Source organism: Anarhichas minor, unplaced genomic scaffold, assembly GCF_050575085.1.
Source record: "Anarhichas minor isolate MPS153535 unplaced genomic scaffold, ASM5057508v1 ptg000010l, whole genome shotgun sequence".
Lineage (NCBI taxonomy): Eukaryota > Metazoa > Chordata > Actinopteri > Perciformes > Anarhichadidae > Anarhichas > Anarhichas minor.
In genome coordinates, this window is record NW_027466456.1 from 18,853,786 (window position 1) to 18,877,795 (window position 24,010).

The following is a 24,010-nucleotide window of genomic DNA, read 5'->3' on the forward strand; positions in this document are numbered from 1 at the left end:
GTGTGTGTGTGTGTGTGTGTGTGTGTGTGTGTGTGTGTGTGTGTGTGTGTGTACGTGCGCGAGAGAAGGAGAGAAAGTAAACCAGGAAAAATATTGTCAAATGAGTTTGAGCAGCGCTCGCCGAGTCTCGTGGTGAGCTATTTTGATTATCATCTTACAGGCGCTTGATCCATCCAATGAGTCCGGTTGAAGCGCAGGATCACCGGTAACCCTGTGTGAGGCACCGCAGGTGGTTCGCGAGGGAGAGAGAGAGAGAGAGAGAGAGAGAGAGAGAGAGAGAGAGAGAGAGAGAGAGAGAGAGAGAAAGAAAGAGGGAGAGAGCGAGGCGTGATGCACATTGGTCGGGCTACTTTTCTGACGACACACCAACAATCGTCAACCTGTGGATAGGGCGCGCGTTGCTCTGTTCCCTCCGCTGCCACCCTCTCCCCCTCTGACACCGAGCCCGACCCTCGGACATCCAGGACGCATGAACTGGGAGAGGGTGCCGGTTCGATTCCCGGACGGAGGCGAGGAACCGAAAAGTTGAGGAGGTCGTGCGCCGTCCCCGCTTCATGAATGGCCGGAACATGGAGGAGGTGCCTTCCGAAACAGTCAAGACCCGGCGGAGGAAGGGTCACTGCCCGGCCGGCGCACGCCTGGGCGCCATAACCTGCGAGGACGAGTTCAACAGCCAGGAGCTTGAGACTCTCTTCCAGAACTACAACCTGAAGCTGGAGCAGACCGCCACCCTCAAAGCGCTGGCGGTGCTCATCGTGGCCGCGTCGTCGCTTTCGCTGGTGGAGCTGCTGTCCAGTCCGCGTCTCACCCTGTCCAAGGGCTCCTACCCGGTGCATTGCGTGGTGTTCCTCTCGCTGTTCATCGTCACCAACGTCAAGTACCTACAGGTGACGCAACTGCAGCAAATAGCGAAGCTGGCCCTGCTGTTCAGCTTCACCTTTGCGCTGCTCTGCTGTCCGTTCCCGCTGGCGCTCGGTACGTCGGAGCCGCTGAGCGCCGCTGCCCCTGAGCAAGGTGTGTGGCAGCTCATGCTGGTCACCCTCGTGGCTTACGTGCTGCTGCCGGTGCGGACGCTGCTTGCCGTTTTGTTCGGGCTGATGCTGGCCACGTCTCACTTCATTGTCATAGCGACGTCGTTCACGGGAAGGAAACAGAAGCTGTGGAGACCGGTAAGTGCTGCACCATGCATCCTGGTCCAGCTCTTAAGTCACTCAACTGTATTGACTTATGCCTTATACGGTTCTTTCACTTAAGGTGTCATCTTATTAAACAGGTAGCTGGTTGAGTCACCCGTTCACTCAAAAACTACAGTCCAAGTACCCTTGAGCAACTTCTCCAGTGAAGACCACAGTATAAACTCCGAGTAGGAAGTGGTGAAGCTAAACAACATGCTTACTCATCCGACTTTCCCCTGGAGAAGAAAAGGTTAAAATAAAACACCCCCAGTGATCGATGTCAGCTGCAGGATACTGTAGGTGTAAAATTGGAAGCGAGCAGAGAATTTCCCTTTAGCGCACCTCAGTAATGAAGCAGACGAGGAGCTGTCCAGCTGCCGGTGCTGAAACAGGATCCTGCGGAGCCGCTTACACAACTTTGTGTTTATTATTGACTGCTCCTTGTGCCCCATATTGTAGGTTAAAGTAATAATTTTAGTGTTGTTTTTTGTGTTTTATTTTTACAAATATGGTTAAAAATAGTTTCTGAGTTATGTAACATCTTGATATTTCTGGTCCTATAAAACCGTAGTTCCCAACCGTTTTGGCTATAACCCCTTCTTGCATCCCCTCCTCAGATTACAAGTTGAATTGGATAGTGACCACCAAAGACCAATTATTCCTTCTCAAATTGCTTTGTTTGACATTTTGGTCAAAATAATCAAGTAATCCACAAAATGAAAATGTGAATTAGAAAAAAGTAAGAAAAATGCACTAAATCAGTGATTCTGCAGTGTGTGCTACCACTAATCAACAAATGTGCCTAGTTCATCCAAAGGGTAATCTTTTTCTATATTTGAGCTTTAAAAACCTGAAAACTGCAACATCCTTCTGTGTAACAGAAATATGGTTTCCCCCGCCGTTAATCCTTTCACGACCCCTCAGGTTTATTCTGCGTCCTCTTTGCATGAATCCAGATCCTTTGGTTGGGAGCGCTATCTGTGGAAGTGTTTCCTTATTTCGGTTTTGCTTTCGTGTGAACCGGAGTGAAGTCCTATTTAAGTTAATGATGTGGTGTGTCATCCATCACCCATCCAGCTGTGACGTATTGAAGTGTGAACTTTCACCCCTGACCTTTTAGGAATCAACCCCACAGAAAGGCTACAGAGTTCATCCTCAAAATGAAGTGTTTGGCACGACCAATAGTTTCGGATCATTAATCAATAATGTACTTATTCTGGTAGCCATTTCCACTGTATGGCTATTGTTTCTTTAGGTCACACCCGCAGTGCGATTCATGTTGTAATCAATGTGCTGACCTGGAGGTTCGCCATTTAATCCATCCTATGGATTATTCAAGGATTGTGAAGTCTAATCCAGTCAGAATGTATGATTGCACACAGAGATGCACATATGGACATGTGTGTTCCCTCAGGCTCACATGCAGGATGTAGATGCTGCCAGCTTTGTTTGGCATGTCTGTTCTTGTTTGTGTGCAGCTGGTGGCCAACGCGGTGCTGTTCACCAGCGTCAACTTGTCCGGGGTGTTTGTGAGGATTCTCACCGAGCGCACCCAGAGGAAAGTCTTCCTGCAAGCCCGCAACTCCATCGAGGAGAGGCTGAAGCTGGAGGATGAAAATGAGAAGCAGGTGAACTTGCACAAACACACGAACATGCACAGATAGATAGAAAACAGACAGCAAGACGACGATGTGTGCACAAATCTAATCGCGCCTTGAGGGCATATGTTCATGAGATCTTCACAGTCTCTCGAGAAGTGTTTTTTTTTTTTTTTTAAAGGTTTCAGATGCCAATGTATTCTAACAACCTGCCCACAGGCACGCAGTAACTATGACAGCGGCTATTTAAGGAAGGAACAATTACTGTGGCTCATGCACCAGCGCCACACGTTCCACCCCCCTGTGCGTGCACCTACAGCGACTTAACAAAAGAACAATCAGGCAACTTTAACACACAGAAACACTTTGTTATGACCCGCACCCCCCCCACCCGGTACGAAACCAACCTACACCAGTTGTTACACAGAGAATGAATCATCCGATGTATGTAATATGCCTCTATACACGTCTCACCTTCGGTATACACAACACTGGTGAGCGCACACGCACACACAGCAGCTGTGCTTTGTGGATTAGTTGATGATATGCTGTGTTTTCCGCAGCAGTAACAGGCTCCCTTCTGACAGGTAATTACACAAGCAGATTGCTTTCTTGCCCCCCCCCCCCCGCCCCCCCTACTCCAGTAAAGGTCGCAGTGTATCTGGGTGAGTGGAACACACACAGACCCCCTGATTGGGATCCATCAACAGCCAGCCAACAGCCTGCATCCAGGCTGCTGTTTATGTGACCACCAACAAACGGCCCGGATTTGAATCTCACTACTCAAACAGGTCTCTGGTTGTCACTCGGCTGTTGCTCGGGTTTTGAGTTGGATCTATAGGTTGTATTGATTCTTCAACATGTGTAGGCTGCGTGCTGGGCGTCTAGGTGGTAAATTGACTTCTCAGTTTAATAGTAAGGTCAGAGCGCAGAGGCAACTCTTAGCTTCCTCTTTACTCACGTGAAGCGTTCAGGAAACAACACAACCGCTGTTCCAAAATGTAACATTGTTGAAAAAGAGACGCTGACATCTCTGATAAAAACAGGTTGGCCAAGATGAACGCAACAAAACAATCCCAACACAAGGTTTACTTGCTAGTATTTTCTGAACCTTTAAACCGTACCGCACGGTCAGCATTTGCTCGGTTGTCATGGAGACTGTTGTCATTTAGGCTTCATCCATAGTACTTTTAGGACTTCCCATCCATGTTGTCTTAAAATGTAAGCATTAAAAACATGTTAAATTATATGTGTTAATTTGGTCTTCTTGTGACAAGAGCAAAGACAAAAAACCTTCCACAACCTCTCGACTAAGTATATTTTTCCCACTTTGTGCAAGCACGTTGGATTCCTTCAGTTCAGCGTTCATTTCAAAGATGCAGAGTTTTTGTTGGAATTCCCTTGAATGGATCCCGAGGACAGGGAATCTGGATTTTTGAAATGAGAGAAAGTGAGCCAGTGGTTCATTAATAAACCACTATGAGGAGAGCCGTATAGTCAAACAGAGCACACGGTGAATTAAGCCGAGGGCGGATCAGAGAAATGAGAATTAGAACACGTTTAGGGAGGAGGAATGGAAGAGATTAATAAAGCAGAGATAAATCATTTCAATAAAACAACCACACCTTCACACTTTGGTTATCATTACTTTTACACCTGACATGAGCACATATGGACAAACCCACTTTCACACACAGCCTCCAACAGGGAAGTGTGATGGCTGTTTCTAATTTAGTTTTTTACTCACGGGTCAGAAGCAGCTGTGTGAATGGATGTCTAATGTGAAACAGTGCTGGAGGGAGACACATGAGAGCCCCGGCTGCTTTTATAACCTGCCTCTCAACAGCTATTCAGCAGAGACGCCTGATGATTCATTGTGCATTCACAATCGTTTGACATCCTGCGAGACGTTCAAGAGTACTCTGTGCTGCTGCAACTGAGACGATTCACTCACACAAAAAAAAAAAACATGCTGATGCGCGAGCTTGAAAAAATAACCCTATCTAGTTACGGATCATCAAAATATTTGATAAAATAAGAAATTTTTATTTTCCGTCATATTGGAATTCTGTTTACGTCTGAGCAAAGAGCAGATTGTTTATATTTGTGTGCTTACAGCTGCATGAATACAAACACACAGTATATACATTAATGTCCTCCCAGTTAAAAGTCGTCGCGATGCCTTTTCTTCTGTTTTAACCCCCCCCCCCCCCACACACACACACACACTCCTCAGGAACGTCTGCTAATGAGCCTTCTGCCCAGGAATGTTGCCATGGAGATGAAGGAGGACTTCCTGAAGCCGCCTGAACGGATCTTTCATAAGATCTACATCCAACGTCATGACAATGTCAGGTACGGAGGTGTCATGACAACTGTGGGCAGCAGAGGTGTGCGGAGAGTGTTTTGATCCAAAAGGCACCTGCTGTGACGCCAAGGAGACCAATTAAAGTTAGCCATTAATGCAGATATGCAATCAAAATACCTAAAGAGAAAGAGAAAACGGACAAAGCACTGTTGCTACCACCAGCGATTTTCTTAACTCAAGGTTCACTTAGTATCAGTGTAATTATCTGTGAGATGCAAATGGCTATTTTTTATTTTGTGACAAACTGATACGACGTCTGTATGACTATAAAGCACACTGGTGACATTTTACCACCAAGTTTTCCATTTTCACCAAAATGCACTGATGAAACAGGCTCTTTGCAGCAAATTCACCTTGTCCAAAAGTTTGAGAAATATTGAGCAGAAGCAGCTTCGTGCCTTAACCGAACTTTAACAACACATTTAAAGCTGCAATTGATATTTCTATAATAACAATGTATGAAATGACAACGTGACAGGGGTCGCTTGATGAATCTACAGAGAACTGGAAGAGCACTCGGAGAGCGCAGATCATTAGTAAAATAATGCGTGTATTCGTCCTGTGATTCCGCTCCGCTCCAAAATGTATTGGGTTCGTCATTGGCCCATGCCACACCCTTACACCAAGTCTAATGACAATCAGGCCAGTCGTCTTTCCGTAATCCGTCAATCAGACAAACAAACCAACAAACCGAACCGGAAATATAACCTCCTTGGTGGAGGTAACAAGGTCTGAATGGAGCTTTTGGTTCCAGCTCACTGTTTAGCAGTTCAGTTGTAACTTAGTTCTGGTTCACTCTCCTCACTTTCATGGCATCATTTTTTGGTCGCAGCAGGCAGAAGTTGACAGCATGTAAACTCAACTATAGAACAAACTTGCTGTTTCCAGCAGCTCAAATGCAAGGTCTCTCCGTTTTATGTCATTGTTGAATGTCTTTGGGTTTTGGACTGTTGATCAGACAAAACGTGCAATTTGAAGACGTTACTTTAGGAGTTGGAAATCCGCATTTTTTCACTATATAAGACAAAACAATTAGTTGACTAATCATTAACTAATCGACCACTTGATGATGAAAACAACTGCTAATTATTAATACATTTTGCTGGCAGATTTGATTTTGCATAAAAAACTGCAAACATTCACAGGTTCTAGTTTTGCTGATTTATCCCAGTTTGATATCACTGTACAGTAAGTTGAATCTCTTTGGGTTTTTGAATGCTCATTGCACAAAAAAAGCAATTTGAAGCCATTCCCTTTGGTTCTGAGAACTGAGAAATCTTTAAAAAAAAATTGATATAACAAACAACACATTAATTAGTTGATTTGTTGAAGAATGAAACCAATTGAAGCAAGAAGTTTTGCTGCCCTATCCCTGTAAATTCCATCAGCCTTTTCAGCAGCCACCTCTATTGCACTTGTAATGAGGAAAATATTACAGAGCGTGAGAACCTGGCCCGACTTTGAGCTGATTACGTTCCAACGAGCCAGGAAAGAGAAATGGAGAGCTGTATCAGTGCTGCCGAGTGTGGGAGTGGAGGGCTAGGTAGCATGTCAACAGCACTCCTGTCAAGAGACAGTCCTCTCCACTCTCCGTCTCTCTCCGTCTATCTGTCCGCTCGGCTCCCACACAGCTCGGGAACACCACCGCTCGTTCACCCGCCTTGCTGCTGAACTGGCATACGGCCAAACGTCACGCTGCTGCACCCAGAGAGCCAGCTCCCGCCCGTCTCCAGGGAGCTGCTACAAACAGACACACATGAACCCGTTGACATGTGGGGGTAAAAAAAAACACACAAAAAAAAAAATGTCACCATTAGTTCGCTGAGCAGGGGCATGACATCTCCCTGATCTGGCCCCCCTTTGATGTGGCCCTGAGAACGTTTGATCCCATACCTATTTAGCTCTGCCACTGCAATGCTCTCCCTCTCCACCGCCGCCTCCCCCCACCCTGCCCTCCTCTCGCCTTCTCTTCCTCACCCACCAGCACGACCTGCAGAACAGCGCCATTCAAAGACAAATCACAGAACAGAGCTCTTCTGTCGAGCAGCTGTCGTGATCCCGGCTTTGCATACATCAGGCTCCTGAGCAACTATCTTGAGCTGCCAAAAAGAGCATAGCAACTCATTCTTGAATGCAGAGGACAGGCCCTCTTTATGCTACTGTTGGTTATTACATCTCAGAAATTAATGTTTTCCTAACAACGAGTATCAAAAAGTGTCAAGTACTGAAAGCTGGCATTGAATGTCTGGTCAGCTACACCTTGTTTACATATTCTTTGAGTTTTTTTTCCATTATTAGACTATATTATTGAGACAAACTTCATGTGCGGTTACTGGGGTTTGGACAACATTTAGCGAGACTGTTCTCACAATAAAACACAAGCATGTATGTTAGCATGCCAACATTTGGTAACTGGCACTAAAACAGAGGTATATTAAGAAGGGCTGATGGGAATGCCATTAGCATGCCATTGCAAGTATTTGGTCATAAACTAATGTACTGGACTTATTAATATTCTGACCTGATGATGGCATTCGATAAAAAGTTAATGGATCACCGAAGTGATTACAATTGATCCATTGGAGGCCATACATGTCTGTACAAAATATTGTGGTTTTCATTCAAATTGTTGTTGAGGCATTCCCAGGCGGCAACCTCAGGTTCTGCCGAGTTAAGCCAATGTGAACGTCTTAAAACCTGCATTCTCTCTACTGAACTGCAGGGGGCGACTCCTCCGGTTGCAAAAGAAGTCAGATTGTATGGAAGTGGTACGATGGGGGAGCGATGTTTTGACATGTTTTTTCACCTCTTCGTAAATCCTGGGCACTGCACTGCTACATCCATCATGCGTCGCCGAGTTGGGATCACAGTACTACAGTGTTCCACAGTATACGGAAACAAAACAAAAATTGGCGAATTGAAGGTCTGCTTTTTCAAGAGCTTTCAACCGCTTCTCATGTTCTTTTTCAGTGATTGATAGTGGATAATAGCTTTTGAAAAAACTAGTTGACGTTGAGTAGGACATTGAGTTAAAAATTCATGACCACAAAATCATATATATCTTTTTTAGCAGTCAATTGTACACAAATGTTTTGTTTTGGGGAAAGGAAATAAACTATGTCTGTTGTCAAATGGACAATTTTAGTGAAAGTAACAGTTTTCTAGGGAAAATATCTGAGTAACTCATCAAAAAAGTGTTGTTTTGGTCTCATATCAGCCATAGTATGACATATTTCTTAATCATACACAGCTCTACACACAGCTCTACACACAGCTCTACACAGTGATGCCTTTACCCGACTGGAGGCAGTGATTTACTTTGGACTGAGAGTCAATAAGATCCATAACACCTTGTTGCCATCTGGCCTCTCAGCAAATGAATGAGGGGCTAAATAGCTTTCAACGCCTTCTTCATCCCCATTACAGCAGCTAGCCAGCAGCAGGCATTTAGCTCTGTAATTGATTTAGTGGTTGGCCTAAAAGATGCTTTCACTTATCAGGGATTGGATTATGGTGCTCTTGCTTCATATCTGATTATTATTAGCAAATGTCTCTGCTGCGGTGTGATCTGTGGGTATTTAAAATACTTGTTTGTGTAGTCAACATGCCCTCTCTGGCTTTGTAGAATTTATTTTGTTAGTGTTTTGACAGTTGAAGAGTGTTTCCTTCCTGTAGAACACAAGGAAATCAGCTGTCAGGACAAGTTGTGCTCTTCACATCAGATTCTAATTTGTCTCTCTCTCTTCTGACAGCATCCTGTTTGCAGACATTGTGGGCTTCACCAGCTTGGCTTCTCAGTGTACTGCTCAGGAACTGGTCAAACTGCTCAATGAACTCTTTGGGAAGTTTGATGAACTGGCTACAGTAAGTGCTCTCCCTTACCCTCGCTGTTACCCCTCAGTTCATTTGCTTCATGAGGAAAATTATGGAGGGAATAAATGATCCTCAGGAACAATTGATGGATTTGGCTCCGCTTTCTATGTCGCATGCAGGTTCATTAGAATCAATCGCACTCCATCGGAATATCTCCAACCAAAAAAAAACTTGAGAACCACCTTTGCAAAGGGGCGCCATATTTGTCTGGAGAGCCAATCAGAGCAGACTGGGCTTTTTCGGGAGGGGGGCTTAAAGAGACAGGCACTAAAGCAGAACATATCGGACAGAGTTTGAATACAGGTATATTCAGACAGACAGTATGAGAAAAATAATGTTTTTTTATTCAAAACATTAAAGCATGTAAACAAGTTCTAGTAGAAACCCAAAATACAAGCATAAACCTGAAAATGATATGTCCCCTTTAATGTAATATTCTTAAACTTTAAAGCAGCTTTACAAGCTGAACAAAGTATCACCTTATAAAGTGTATATGGCGAACAATTAGCCAACAATTGCTTATTTACATATTCGGCAAACGCAGTGACATGAACATTTATTTAGAGTCACGTTTGTGTCCACCGGATGAATGTAAGTCCAATATTTATTCTCCTTTTAGCTCTGTGTTTGGAGGGAAGTATCTGGCTCTTTAACCTCTATGTTTACCACATAGTGCAGAACAGCAACCCTTTCACATTACACATAATCATTCTGTCTAGTGCATCACAAATACAGATAATAGCGGCTTTAACTGTGCGTATTAAAGAATTAATATCCTTTGATGAACACAGTATGTCATAATGTTAACAAAAAAACATAAACCTATTTTTGTACTTACTTAATGTCTTAAATTATAATTTTTCCTTTGTTTCCATTGTTGGAAGGTGCATACAACAATACATAACTTATCAGATAAATAACTTACCAGCTGATGAATACGCTGATACTGATATATATTATATTGGCGATTTCTAGTGTATTCGGTCTTGGTTTCAGTGAGTTTAGTGTACAACAGGGAGCAACTTACAAAGAAAGTAGATCAATTGAAATCAGCTTCTGTTATGAAACTGTCACTGAGCCATCACAGTGAGGAGGCAGGCTGGCGGCAAGTGACACCAAACAGTTGGTCAGCCTGCTGTTTCTCTGCCACACAAAGAGCCTCCAAGAAAATGAAATGTATTATTTAGCCCTGGAGCTTATTTATTATGCAAAGGCATATATTGATCCTATAGTGAAAGTAAAGCTGGAGAGGCTGACTGATAATGAGGAGGAGGAGGAGGAGGAGGAGGAGGAGGAGGAGATGAAGGTCAAGAAGGAGAAGGAATTGGAAGAGCGGGAGAGATGAGTGAACCGATTTTTGGACAGAGGGGAGATAAGGGCTGAGGAGGTGGAGTGTTTCTGTGTGTGTGTGTGTGTGTGTGTGTGTGTGTGTGAGAGAGAGAGCACTATTGGGACTACTGCACTTGATAAAGACAGAGAGAGAGTGTGTATGGTAGCACACACAGTGCACTTTGTGTCAGTAAGCCTGTGTAGCGTTGTTCTCCGGGAAACAAGATTAGGTGATAGGTTATATACTATAATATTAATACTGCATGAGACACACACACACACACACACACACACACACACACACACACACACACACACACACACACACACACACACACACACACACACACACAAACACACACACACACACATTTACACCTACACACATAGTTTTATCATCATAGTTTGGCAGTACACTAGGCCTAAGACTACCTCAACGCATACACATACATTTAAATAACCAACAAGGTGCAGCAAATAATAACAAGCAGAATATTTTTATATACTTTCTATATCTCATGGTTTTCATCAGCAGATGGCGTTGGCTCAGCTTTTATCATCGGGTGACCTACAGTCAAGTGTGTAACCGTGATCATAACAGGTTGTCATATGTTGAAGGATGATAGTTATGAATATAATATGCATAACTATGTTGTAATCAGTGTATAATCACCTGAGACTATAAGAATCGTTATGTTTTTGTTAGAAAAGCCATTCATACCTACGTAGGGAGCGGGTCTTCTTCTACGGAGTCCGCCATCTTGCACCGGCATGTCCAGAAGCCCAGAATGGACACGATTTACATTATTGGAAGGTAGGGATAATTAAAGAACGTAGTATTGATAAGCCCCGACGTTAGGGTGCTTTTTATTAGTGCTTTTACATTTTTTGATGTAATTTATTATCCCGCTCTGCTCTCTCTGTCGTGCTGAGCTTCTCCAACTACGAACACAATAGACACAAACACAGACGCACACGTAGCGCGAGCAGATGGGCCTCTGTGGTGAAGTGAACCAGGGGAAATGAAAATTACAAATTGTTGCTGGTCTAGAAACAATATTTAGCTATATCTAAATTATAAATAACTCCTAATTCTCTACGGAGCATTTTTAGCATCTTTTAGCTCCACATTTTAATTTTACTGCACATTTATGGTTCAGTCTCGGCGCTCTCAGCAACCTTGTTTCCAGAATCAGCAGTTAACAAGCTCTGATAAGCCACTGTAGACTACCTGCCCAACAGCAAACAGACAAACTAGCTGATAAAGAAAACGGACCATTTAGCAGCTGAAGAGATGTTTCCTCAGGAGTTGGTGGAGACCAAACCAGAGCTAAAAGCATAGTGAATATTGGACTTAATTCATCCGCTGGATACAGAGACACAAGTACAGTGGGATGATACTTTTGGATGTTATCCGTCAGTTTGTTTTGATGTGTTTTTGCCCCTTTGTGGCTAAAAGTAGATGAATTCATCTTTAAAAATGACCAAATTTAGGAATTCTGGATTTGTAAAATGGTACAGTAATTGTTTGCGAGCATGTTGACCACAACAACTTTTTAAAGCAATTGTATGTCATGGATGTGTGTTTAACAGCTAGCTGTGGAATTCTTCTGCCCCCCAAATTGCTAAAACAGTACTGACACGGCTGAAGTTTCCCTTGCTTTTGTTACAACAGATTTGGAGTTTGAGTTATTTGTTTATTTAGATATTTATATAAATTATGACAATTTATTAAAACTATATTTACAATTTTAAGGACAAATTGCTAATGTTAAGCAACTTTAAAACATCTTTTAACTGTTTAAGCACTACAGTGTTTCATTAAATTCACAAGGTTACATTTAAACACAACAACTTTAGGGTACACTTTATTTAGCGAATATTTACTATCAAAAAATCCTGTCAACAGGATTCAAGCATTTAGCATCTACAGTTATCAAGTGCAGCCCACACTTCCCCTCCCCTTTAGAAAGTGTGTCAACTGAATTGCTCTGAAAGTAACCTCGGATTTTCATTTGAGATTTTAGTCATTGTACAGGGATTTTATTGATTTCAAATTGTTATGTTGTGATCAGCGTCTTCAGATCATATATAAAAGTCAATCTGGCCAATTATTTTGGTTACACCCCATTCGCACTAAACGCTCAGCATGCCACTCGTCTATCCTCTTCTACCAGGCCAAGATATCGCTTTACACAGTCTACTCTCACACACACACACACACACACACACACACACACACACACACACACACACACACACACACACACACATATGCACACAAAAAAGTCACATGATCAGCAGGATTATCCCTCTTGAGTTCATTCTGCATCTCAGCAATCAGTCATGGCTTAACGTGGGGTGAGAGAGACAGAAGGGGGGGAGCAAGATACAAAGTGATATGTGGCTTTCTATCAGTGCGCCAGCTCTCAGAAAGCCATTATATGGAACTCCTGTGATGAGGATATATTGTGTGCATGTGTGTGTGTGTGTGTGTGTGTAGCTGCAGCTGCATCCTAATTGAGATTTATACCCTGTCGTGTTAGCGAGGGAGAAATTCACTTTTAAACCGGCTCTGTCACAGCTACTGAGCCCGTCTGACTGCTCTATGCTACACAACACATTTATTCCCAGGAGGCTCACCCTAACTCAACCATACCTGGCATTTACCTGGCTTAATGAATCAAGCCAAATTGATGACACAGATTTTTCCCCGAATTAGGCAAAACGTCACCTATTAGCTGGTTCAAAATCCCAAATATGTCTCCAAAAACGCACACAGACACCTTTCTCCTGAGACATGGCATGATAATTTCTCTCTCATTTCTGTTCACACACACACACATGCAAACACACACACATGCACACACACACACACACACACACACACACACACACACACACACACACACACACACACACACACACACACACACACACACATTTTTATTCCTAGTGCTGGGATAATCATCCACGTTCTGAATCCTCATATCCTCCCACGCCAGCATCTTTCTGCTCCCATGAGCAGAAAACCAGAGCACCCCGTCTCATCTCCGCCTCTAACCCTGCAGTTGTCTTGAATCCTCTGTATGTGTGTGTGTGTGTGTGTGTGTGTGTGTGTGTGTGTGTGTGTGTGTGTGTGTGTGTGTATTTGTCACTCAGAGGCTGCCTGCAGGCTAAGCTTTGTGGGGTCTTCCATTACGATTTTCTGATGACACAGCGCCAAATGGAAACCCTGTGTGTGTACAACAAAACCAAAATACCTGTACTGTGTGTTTGCATGTAACCATGCTGGTGTTTGGGATTTGTTTTCTGCAGGTATGTTTGTTTATGTGTTCATGTGTTGTAAAGGTGTGTCTGTGTGCGTGTGTGTGTGTGTGTGTATTGGTGTTTTTGTCTTCGTTGCAGAGTTCGTGCACAATGTGCACTGTGACAAATAGCTGATCTGTCTGGGAATGTGTGGGCGGGATTCTACTCCCAGAGCATGTCAGAGCAATTAGAGTTGGCCTCAAATGCAAACATACACATGGTTGCACAAGCACACACGTCGGATTTGCATGAGTAGAGATGTATCCACGCAGTTGCTGTACAGTTAGATCTCCTGCGTAAAAGTACAACATTTCTTAATCTCAAGCATGACCAACTTTCAGCTATATGTAAAAATGGTCTGCGTCATGATTTCAAACTTTTGCTTCTTTCCCAAGAGAAACTATTTGGAGTCATCAAGTTTTGCTTTTCATCAGCAGCATAGGTTTGAAATAGCAATGGTCCTGTCATAATAAGTGACTTGTGGCAAGGCATTAAAACTATATAAAAATTGCGATCCAGATCCAAATCCAAAGCCAGAGAATTGGATCCTACAATCTATGATGGACTATTAGGTCTACTGTTTAAAACAAGACTCAGGAGTTCAGCTATGCTAGTGGCACAATGCTGCTTTTAGCTAAATGCTAATAGCATATTGCTAACATGCTCACAATGTCAATGGTAACATGCTTCTGTTATGCAGGTATCATTTTTAACCATGGACGACATCGTAGCTTTGTGTGTTAGCATGCTAATTAGTCGAATGAATGAATGATTAGAAAAAAAAAAGAGTGGCTACCACTTCCCTGATTCCAACTAGCATAGTCCATCTGGTGGACTCCGGAACGTTGTTTCAAATAATCATCTGTCCGTGTCTTTCTCTGTGTCCGTCTGCAGGAGAATCACTGCAGGCGGATAAAGATCCTGGGGGACTGTTACTACTGTGTGTCAGGCCTGACCCAACCCAAGGCAGACCACGCCCACTGCTGTGTGGAGATGGGTCTGGACATGATTGACACAATTGCGTGAGTCACTCGCACCAACATAAACACACACACCTATGTCTTCTCTACAACATGCATCTGGGCACTAAAAGGCACGCGCAGCCGGCCCGGCACTACAGGAGCTTGGATTACAACACACAGAGAGGGAGCGCAACTTCATTCTCTGCTCAAGTAGACATGACTCCACTATAGCTTCATATTGCAGATTTGATGCTATAATAATGCTCTGAGAACCCGAAGAACCTTTAAGTAAAAGTAGTAACAGCACAGTGTGGAAATACTATGTTACAAGTAAAGGTCCTACATTACAGGTAAGTCTTAATATTGACAACAGATATTCTACAAGCTGAGACAAATTCAACTTGTGACAAATTTGCAATCACACATGCTTACCCTCAACCGCCCAGCTGCATGTTGACTCATGCACACACACACACACACACACACACACACACACACACACACACACACACACACACACACACACACACACACACACACACACACACACACACACACACACACATACAGCCTTTACCTCATTCCCTTGTGTGAGTCCTTGCCTGTCATGTTCTTCCCCTGCTGCTCTGTCTGAGTGGATGGAGGCTGCTGTAGGAGTCCTTTATCTCAGAAGACAGGTGCTGCCTTACACACTCTTCCCTCTGTCTCTATGCGTGTGTGTGCGCGTGTGTGCGCGTGAGAGTGTGTGTGTAACATCCCTCCTTCAGCCTGATGCGCAGACCAAATTTTCTTTTCCGCCACCCTGTAAACATATACACAAACATGGTGGCTGACCTTTCACTGGTGATGCGGAGCTTTGTGTGGGGATTTACTGGAGAGGAGGAGCCCCGCTCTACCCCCTGTGCACCACAACAAGGGGAGGTGAAGGTGGTCTACACACGTACATGCAGAATGGTTTCATTTTGAGGATGCATTATAGAGTCAGCAGGCAAACCAGAGCTGCTACCTTGACTTAACAAATTGTATGTTTTGTTGAAAATGGGGAGCTTTTCTCCCACATAGTAAAGAGTTTTAAGGCCTTTTGAAGAAGAAAAGGAAACCAGAAACAATAGAGAGAGCAGGTATGATGTTTATTATGTTCACCATCTTAGTTTAGTGTGTAAGCATGCAAACTTTTTCTAATTAGTACAAAATGGTAATTACAATTGAGGCTGACGGAAGTGTAATTAGGTTTGTAGTAAAAACAACCTGATCTTACATAAATATATGAAATGACCACGACCTCCTCACAGCTCATTACGTGGTTGTGGCCAAGGCAGTGGACCCTCCATCTGACGGTGACCTGGATTCTCACACATTCTTGGATGCACACCTGGTATCAGAGCAGCACCCTTAAACTAATACTTGTTCTTTGATCCATTGCCTAAATGTCCACACGAGCAAAGATTTTTGACATCCTGCGAACAAACAACCCCCCCCCCCCCCCCCCGCAGATCGGTGGTGGAGGCGACAGAGGTGGATCTGAACATGCGTGTTGGTCTGCACACTGGACGGGTGCTGTGTGGTGTTCTGGGCCTCAGGAAATGGCAGTATGACGTCTGGTCAAACGATGTCACGCTGGCAAATGAGATGGAGGCTGGAGGGCTACCTGGGTCAGTGCTGACTCTTACACCCACTGAAACTGGACTCTGAGCAGTCACAGTGCAAGCGAACACACACACACACACACGCACACACACACACACACACACACACACACACACACACACACACACACACACACAGCATCCCAGCAACAAAAATAGAATACAGACTTATAATGTGTGCATCTAATCACAGTAACAGATGGGGAAATGTAGTTTTCTGCATACAGCAATACTACATGTTTTTCCATAGACTTGTCAATATGTTCAGCATAAAGTATAAACCTGACTTCATTATTGATTAATCAAATATATAACAAATCTACTGAAAAGACAAAAAACTCATGAATTGAGCCACCTGTATTGGTATTGTCCATTTAGCCACAGCCTGACATATTTTTTCAATAGAAGCACATTGCATTTACCAAAGGAAAAAAAAACTGGATACATTATCTTGTAATTATGAATCTGTATTATGATATCATCTCTATTATGATTTCATGATTACTAGATTTTTATCTGATTGCAATGAGATTTGTCTCATATAATTATGAGATAGTTTTCTTAATTATGAACTTGTTTTCAGATACAGACGTTGTAGTTTGTACGAAGAGTTAAACATGGTTGTAGTAAGGATGTCATAATCCTGACTTTTGTTATTATGAAATAATTATCCGATTTTTTCACCCAATTATGAGATATAGAAGTCAGAATCTAGTGCGTTACAAAAATCCAATAACAGTATATCAGACAGTAGATATCATTGAGCTTGGGCTGAATTTTCCAATACATTGTTTCACAGAAGGACTTTGGATTTTGTCTCTTATTTTGGAAGCACATTAGCGATGGATCTCTTAACTGACAGTACGAACGGGGCGAATGATTACAGGAAGCAAACAATGTTCTTATCGGCACCTGACTATTGTTTGATGATTTGGCATTTCTGTACTGCAATTTCTTGTTGTCAGCTGGTACCGAATTATATCAGCAATACGTTAATAATCATTAGCGAGAGAGAGAGAGTACTTGCGCATGCAAAAAAGAATATGTTATCCAAATGCAGTGGCACAGGTTTTCTAACAGCGATGAAGTTTAATGGCACAGAGATATAAGCTCTATTAGGCTTTGGCTACAGATGCTATATGTGTTAGTAGGATTAATTCATAGTTGGTTTTGCTCTTTTTATGTGATTTTTTTTATCATAGATAAGGATAAAATAGTCACCTTATCTCATATTCGGTCTTAGAAGGTTATTGGGATGATTTTTTTTAGGTTTTTTAAAGGACAGCAGCTTAAAATAAAAAAGCCCACTAGTATTAAATTAATACTTCATTCAGTAAAACTCATGTACAGTAACTAGCTGATTTGCATTTAAAAAGCAATGAAATGAGATCACCTCATTGGCTCAATTTGGTCCCGTTTCAAGGGAAATTTAGGACTCGTCATCAGATTAAATGAGTCGTTGGGATGAAAATGTCTTTGCTCTGAAGAATTAGGCCGCTGAAAATAATGAGGGTGATAATGATTTGAGACCTTAGAGTCAGACTTCTCTCACTAACTGCCCTGCGTCCTCTGCTCTTCTTGTGCTCTCAGCAAGGTGCACATCACGAGGACCACCCTGGAGTGTTTGAACGGAGACTACGAGGTGGAGCCGGGCTTCGGCCACGAGAGACACGCCTTCCTTCAGAAACACAACATAGAGACGTTTTTCATCGTGCCATCACACAGACGCAAAGTACGCCACTATCATCTTCTTTTTTGCATTCTCTCTCTTGCTCCAGAGGTGACACATCTATCAGTGTTATAACAGTTAATCCTCTGATGCAGAGAGGGAGGCGGACCATGCGTTAAGCTGGCAAGGATCACTATCTCGCACCACTTACTGTACATGTGCACAAGAGCCGAGAGAGTGTGTGTGTGTGTGTCTATGGCTGGCATTTTAAATCTGCAGCTACGGTCTTCGTGTGAGCAACACACAAATAAACACATGACATATACAGGTTTTTCTAAAGATGCACACTCACATTGTACTGTAAAAATCACACTCAGGCCTACTTTATTTCCATGAATGAGACAATTCTCCAAAAGCACATTCAAATTTGAGCTCAAGATTGTTGGTAAAAGAGAGAATATTTAGTTTTAAGGTTACATTTAGTGAACATTTGTAATTTAGCACCATAGAAAGAGCAACATTTCCACTTGTCCTACTCTTTGGTTTTTACCTCTAGAATATACTGAAAGGACATACCAGTGTGAGTAGTGTGAGCAGTGCACGCTTCGGCGAACTCTGTTAGGTTACTTTATTTGATGATTTTAGTTTGTTGAAAAAATTGTTAGTTGTACTGAGTGGCAAAGTATGGGCTAGTTTTATATCTAAAGCTTGTAAAATTAGGCAAACTAGCTGAATGAAACACAAAATTAGATAATTTTATTTAATGAATGTCAAGTATAAAGGCATACAGACTATAGTATTCATGTTTTCCTATAATTTGTGTGTTTGTATATTCTGTCTCTAACAAATTGATAGTCTGCCTTCTAAACCTGCCTTGAATGCAGAACTGTTTACAGTGTGTTAGGAGATAATATATGTTACCAGGAGCAAAATAAAACCTTAAAATGTTTCCCGTACCTCTCAATATCTAGGTTGTTCCTTTTATTCCTGTTCATCTCATTATCTTCGTCTCCTGACTTCCAGATCTTTCCCGGTCTTATTCTGTCAGACATCAAACCAGCCAAGCGGATGAAGTTCAAGACGGTGTGCTACCTGCTGGTGCAGCTGATGCACTGTAGGAAGATGTTCAAGGCCGAGATCCCCTTCTCCAACGTCATGAACTGTGACGATGACGACAAGGTATTTAACAGGTACAGAGTCTGTACCTCATAGAAAATCAGCACTTTTTTTTTACGTTTGCATACATGTGTGAACCACTACTGTGCAGCATAGATAGAAATAGATCTGGGTTACTTAGTAAGAGAAATCCTGTGTGTCCATTTGTGATGGAGTGAAATCCTGCTTGGATTCCTAATCTGCTACACGCACACACAAGCACACAGTAATCTGGATTTCTAGATTTTGCAGCGTCATAGATCCTACAGTATGACTGCAACTACTTGTTGAAAAGTAAACCAGTGCAATAGATATTATGAGCAACGTTTGAGCACTGGCTGAGTGTGTGTGTGTACATGTGGAGCTGATATGTGCATGTGTATATGAGCATTCATTTGAGCTTGTTCACGTGTCGTTCATCATCTTTTTGAGTATATTTGCTTGCTTCGAGTCAGTCACAGTGCCGCTGGTTTGTTCCTCAGTCTATCGATGTTTGGTGGTCGATGTTTGGTGTCGTGGACTCACAGGGTCTGCCTGTCAGAAATAGCCTGCTACCCATAATCCGCCCAACTGTGTGAGCTTGGCCAGGCATTAGTACTTCATGATTCTGACGAGGTTTCACTATGACTGCTGGTAATCACCCACAGCCTGTATCATCTCCTCTAATAGCATTAGCCACATTGTTACATGATTATCCGAGTAGCCAAAATCCTAGCATTGTGACACAGTGGAATTTACAACAGGGATAATTATTTGGGCAAAAAGAATATTACTCATCGTGGTGTAGTTGTTGAAAAGTGAAACCTGTTTTCATGGGGCAAGCTGTATGGCATACATGTGGTGTAGGTGCTTCTTAAGACCAAAATCCTTTGTCCAGAAATTGCATGTGAATATATATTTTTGTTAGTATTTCGTATTACAAATAATCACTTGCATCCTTCAACCCCTGTGCACACTAGGTGCCTCTAAATGCTTCATGTGCATGCTATGCATTCTGCAGTCTTCATTTCTTTTGTGAATCTAAAGTGAGCCAAAAAATCAACCAATGAGATGCAATTATTTATTGTGTTTACAAATCCGCTTGTTTCAGGATGTGTCAAAATTGATGTGTTCTTGACATTAGAGCAGCAATCTACTTTATTCTGTTTTGTTTCAAGATAATGGCACCCTGTTCAACACAATTCCTGAAACAAGGAATACTGCACCGGGAACATTTGCATTTTTACAAGAATCACCTTCAACCTTGAAAGATGAAAATGAGTCTCAATTACCTGTTAAGATTGATGTGCAGTATCTAAGACCAGAACAGTAATTATGTTACAACCTCTGCATCACTTCCAGTGCAGCTGGCTGATTAAGTGAGCTGTTTTCAATTTCACTTTGTAGTAGCGGATGTAAATTTGAAGACATTTTCACATTCTATTTATGATACTGTGCTGCAGCTGTCAAACGCCTATAAGTGAGACAGAGAACTGACTGGCAACCGCTCTAATAATAGCTACAGTAACAACTTTAACTATAAATAAGTACAGCGTACAGTATGCATCTAACTAAAATAGAAGGAGTCTCTATCTGTCTGTCCTTAGAGTTTCTTGACAACCCTTCATACGACAAACTTCACACTTGCCGTGTGTGTTGCTGAGGACCCAAGGAGGTGCAGTGTCGAGTGTGAAGTTGTTTGGATGAACGGTTCTCGAGAAAGCGGCGAGCAGCAATACCAGAGGTCAAGCAATCAGCAGAACGGGCACTGCACTAGTTTTGAAATAGAAAAAAGTAAACCATCCACAAAAAGAAAACCTTCCTCCCATCCCAAATAACACAACATTCTCAAAAAAAAGAGAAACTTCTAAAACTTGGCAAACATGACATTAAATATGAATAACAAGTAAGTAATTGTAGTTAAAACAAAACACACCCATACAGACAAAATAATAAATAATGCACTTTTTTATACTTCTAGAGTGCCGCTCTTTACAGTTTGCTGCACAGATAATTATGGTTATTTTCGACTTGAGCCTTATTTTATTAGTTTAATCATGTGTCATGACAACTGAGATTAATGAAAGGCATATCCCCAGGACGCATCCACATGATTTATGCCAACTCCATCAAACCCAAAACTCAATTACTGTTAAATGCACAATAAAAATCAAACCACAGTGGAATCTGCCTAAATTTGATTTTCTCAATAATTACTGCCTGGAACTTCAGTTTGTTATGACATTAGTATTAAATTTAATTAGCAGCTGGCAAGTTCATACTTCATTCAGATTGTAAATTAGACCTTTCTAACTGAGGAATATAAAAATGTCCTCTTGTTCATGAATTAATTCAAATTGTATAGCATGTTACCAGGTTAGTGTGACATTCTAGATTTGCCCATGTTAAAGTATGGGCTTATCTTACTGTAACATGGTAACAAGCCAACTAAAACGTTTTTTTCTAATCATTAGCTACTTTACTAATTAGCTAAATATGATACATGCTAACGAAACTTTAGCATTACACCAAGCTAACGTGCTAGAATCAAATGGTACATGGTAAATGCCGTATGCTAACTGTAGGCATGTTGACTTGCTAGCCTTTTAGCATTCGCTCAGTCTAAAAAACACCTGAGGCTGACAAACTACAGCTTATTTAAAAAACAGCATATGGTATACTGTACACTTACACACTGTGGGGAAAAGGACCTAGGAATAATGCAAGGCTAAGCTGGCTGGGAAGCGTAACATGCTGATGCCAGCTACTATACTGCTAGTGTGCTTTCCCCACTTAGTTCCAAACAATGTAATAAACATTAAACAAAGGCGAACTGAGTTGTCCATTGCACTGGCTTCATTCAGAGACTTCTCAGTGTGACTGAGCCCTCATACACAGATGAAATGAATCATGTCCTGCTGTCTATTTAGGTTTACCAGTCAGGGCCCTGCTGGTCATGCTGGCTGCTGACTGGGACACATAAATGGAACAGAACCATCATTAATATGATTGATTACACCTGCGCTTTTGCAGCTAAGACTCTGTGTCAGAGCCATTTGGGCTGCTGTGCAGATTTTAGGTACATTATAATTAAATTTATTGGACATCTGCATCCGCTCCAAAGGAAAGTTGTCCATGCACGATTATCCTGATAACAGAAATGTGCTATTCTGGAATCTCCCAGACAACAATTTGTGCAGAATGATACTGATAAACATCTGTGCAGACTTAAGGAACGACACCATTCATGCACACATTTTTGCCTCCTTGCACTAGCCCCCTGTCCACTATAAAATTTAATTTAAAATCTTATCAGTTATGGCTGATTAGATCTTTCAACCCTGGTGTTTTAACTACTGAATCACATGATTGGGTTACTTTTCCTTTTTTTTTCACCTGAAAACATCAGATTGGCTGAGCCTGTAATTATTTTTGTCATTTAAACATATTTTTATATTCTTGCTTTACTGATTGGATTGATTTAGACTCTTTTATTAGGCTTTATCCTTTTCACCATGTAATTACAGGCTAATGTGTTATACCTGATTGTAGCCAGTAATTAGTCATCCTTAATTTACATCTGTGCTTTTGTTACTGTGACTTGTCACAATTATCAAAATATCTTCAGTGAAAAAGGCTGATATATATATTGTGTACATATGTTTCCATTAGTGTATTTGTATTAGTGTATTTGTACCTGCTGCTATTTGTGTTTTCAAAGCACTATCATAAACTTACACTTTTAAATCCTAACCCTCCAAAGACAAACTTGACATTTTTTCCAACCTACTTATGGTAAGGAGGTTTAAAGTTTTCTGTCCATATGTGATCAAATAATTTATATATATTTTTTGGTGTATAACGCACTTCATAGCCTCACAGGACCAGCCCGGCGTGGCTGCAGGCTTTTCATCTTGTTCCCTCTGATGTCTTTGTAAAGTTATGACAAAATCTCACAGTGGTAAAATGCTGACCTCAGAACACCCTGCATTGGTATGCCTCACGACGCGGGTCAACTTTAACACATCACACAGGCCTCGCCTCTGCAGAGACTTATTGGGTTGTCTTCTCGGTGTCTGACAGCGGAGGGCCATGCGGACTGCGTCAGAGAAGATGAGGAGTCGGACGTCCTTCTCAGCCGCGGCCGTGCAGCAATCCCCGGGAACACGAGTCAACCGCTACATCGGGCGGCTCATCGAAGCGCGGCAGACTGAGTCCGAGACAACAGACCTCAACTACATCACCCTGTTCTACAGGAGCAGAGACAGGGAGCGCAGGGTGAGGACGCACACACACCCGAAACATCTGCAGAGAAGCCTTGAGAACTTGAATTCATGTTTACAAAATGTAACAAATATGTACTTTCCTCATCACACAGAATGTAACCTGCTTCGTGACTGCACCCCCCTCCCCCCAACTTCTTCTCTCACAAACACCCTACACAGTCTCTGATTTCTAATTTCTCCCCTTTCTCCCTCTCTCCCACGCCTCTTGTCTGTGATGTATGTATGTGTGTGTGTATGTGTGTGTGTGTGTGTGTGTGCGTGTGTATGAGGAATCCACCCACCTTCTCAGGAGGGGGTGCAGATAATGATTTGGGAACGTCTGAGCGGCACACGTGGTATCTTTCTCCTGTGTGTGCGTGGGTAGAGCCATAAAGGAGACACAAGAGGGCCGGGATTGTGTGTGTCTGTGTGTGTGTGTGTGTGTGTGTCTGTGTGTGTGTCAGTATGTCTTTGTCTTTGTGTAATCTAGACGTTCAAACTGGTAGCAGACAAATTCAATGCCTACACAAAAACTCATTTTAAACAGATTTCAGAAGTCTCTCCCTTCAGGAAAAATAAATGCCACCAACGGAAAACAAATTAAAACTCAAATTAGTGTTTATTTGCTCCCACGCAACGATTAAAAACGTCTTTTATAGTCATAGTTCAGGACACGTTCGTT

At 42.2% G+C, this 24,010-nt stretch overlaps 1 protein-coding gene across 1 annotated transcript in view; it reads left to right on the plus strand.

The window, feature by feature from the left end:
• Window positions 1-554: 554 nt before the first annotated feature.
• Window positions 555-24,010, plus strand: part of adcy1a (adenylate cyclase 1a) — a 37,354-nt gene continuing 13,898 nt past the window's right edge. The window contains exons 1-9 of the mRNA XM_076088700.1: window positions 555-1,169; window positions 2,654-2,803; window positions 5,010-5,128; window positions 8,894-9,005; window positions 14,547-14,674; window positions 16,108-16,266; window positions 17,851-17,992; window positions 18,953-19,108; window positions 23,147-23,341. Coding sequence (XP_075944815.1) covers window positions 555-1,169; window positions 2,654-2,803; window positions 5,010-5,128; window positions 8,894-9,005; window positions 14,547-14,674; window positions 16,108-16,266; window positions 17,851-17,992; window positions 18,953-19,108; window positions 23,147-23,341 — 1,776 coding nt within the window. The remainder of the gene's footprint in view (window positions 1,170-2,653; window positions 2,804-5,009; window positions 5,129-8,893; window positions 9,006-14,546; window positions 14,675-16,107; window positions 16,267-17,850; window positions 17,993-18,952; window positions 19,109-23,146; window positions 23,342-24,010) is intronic.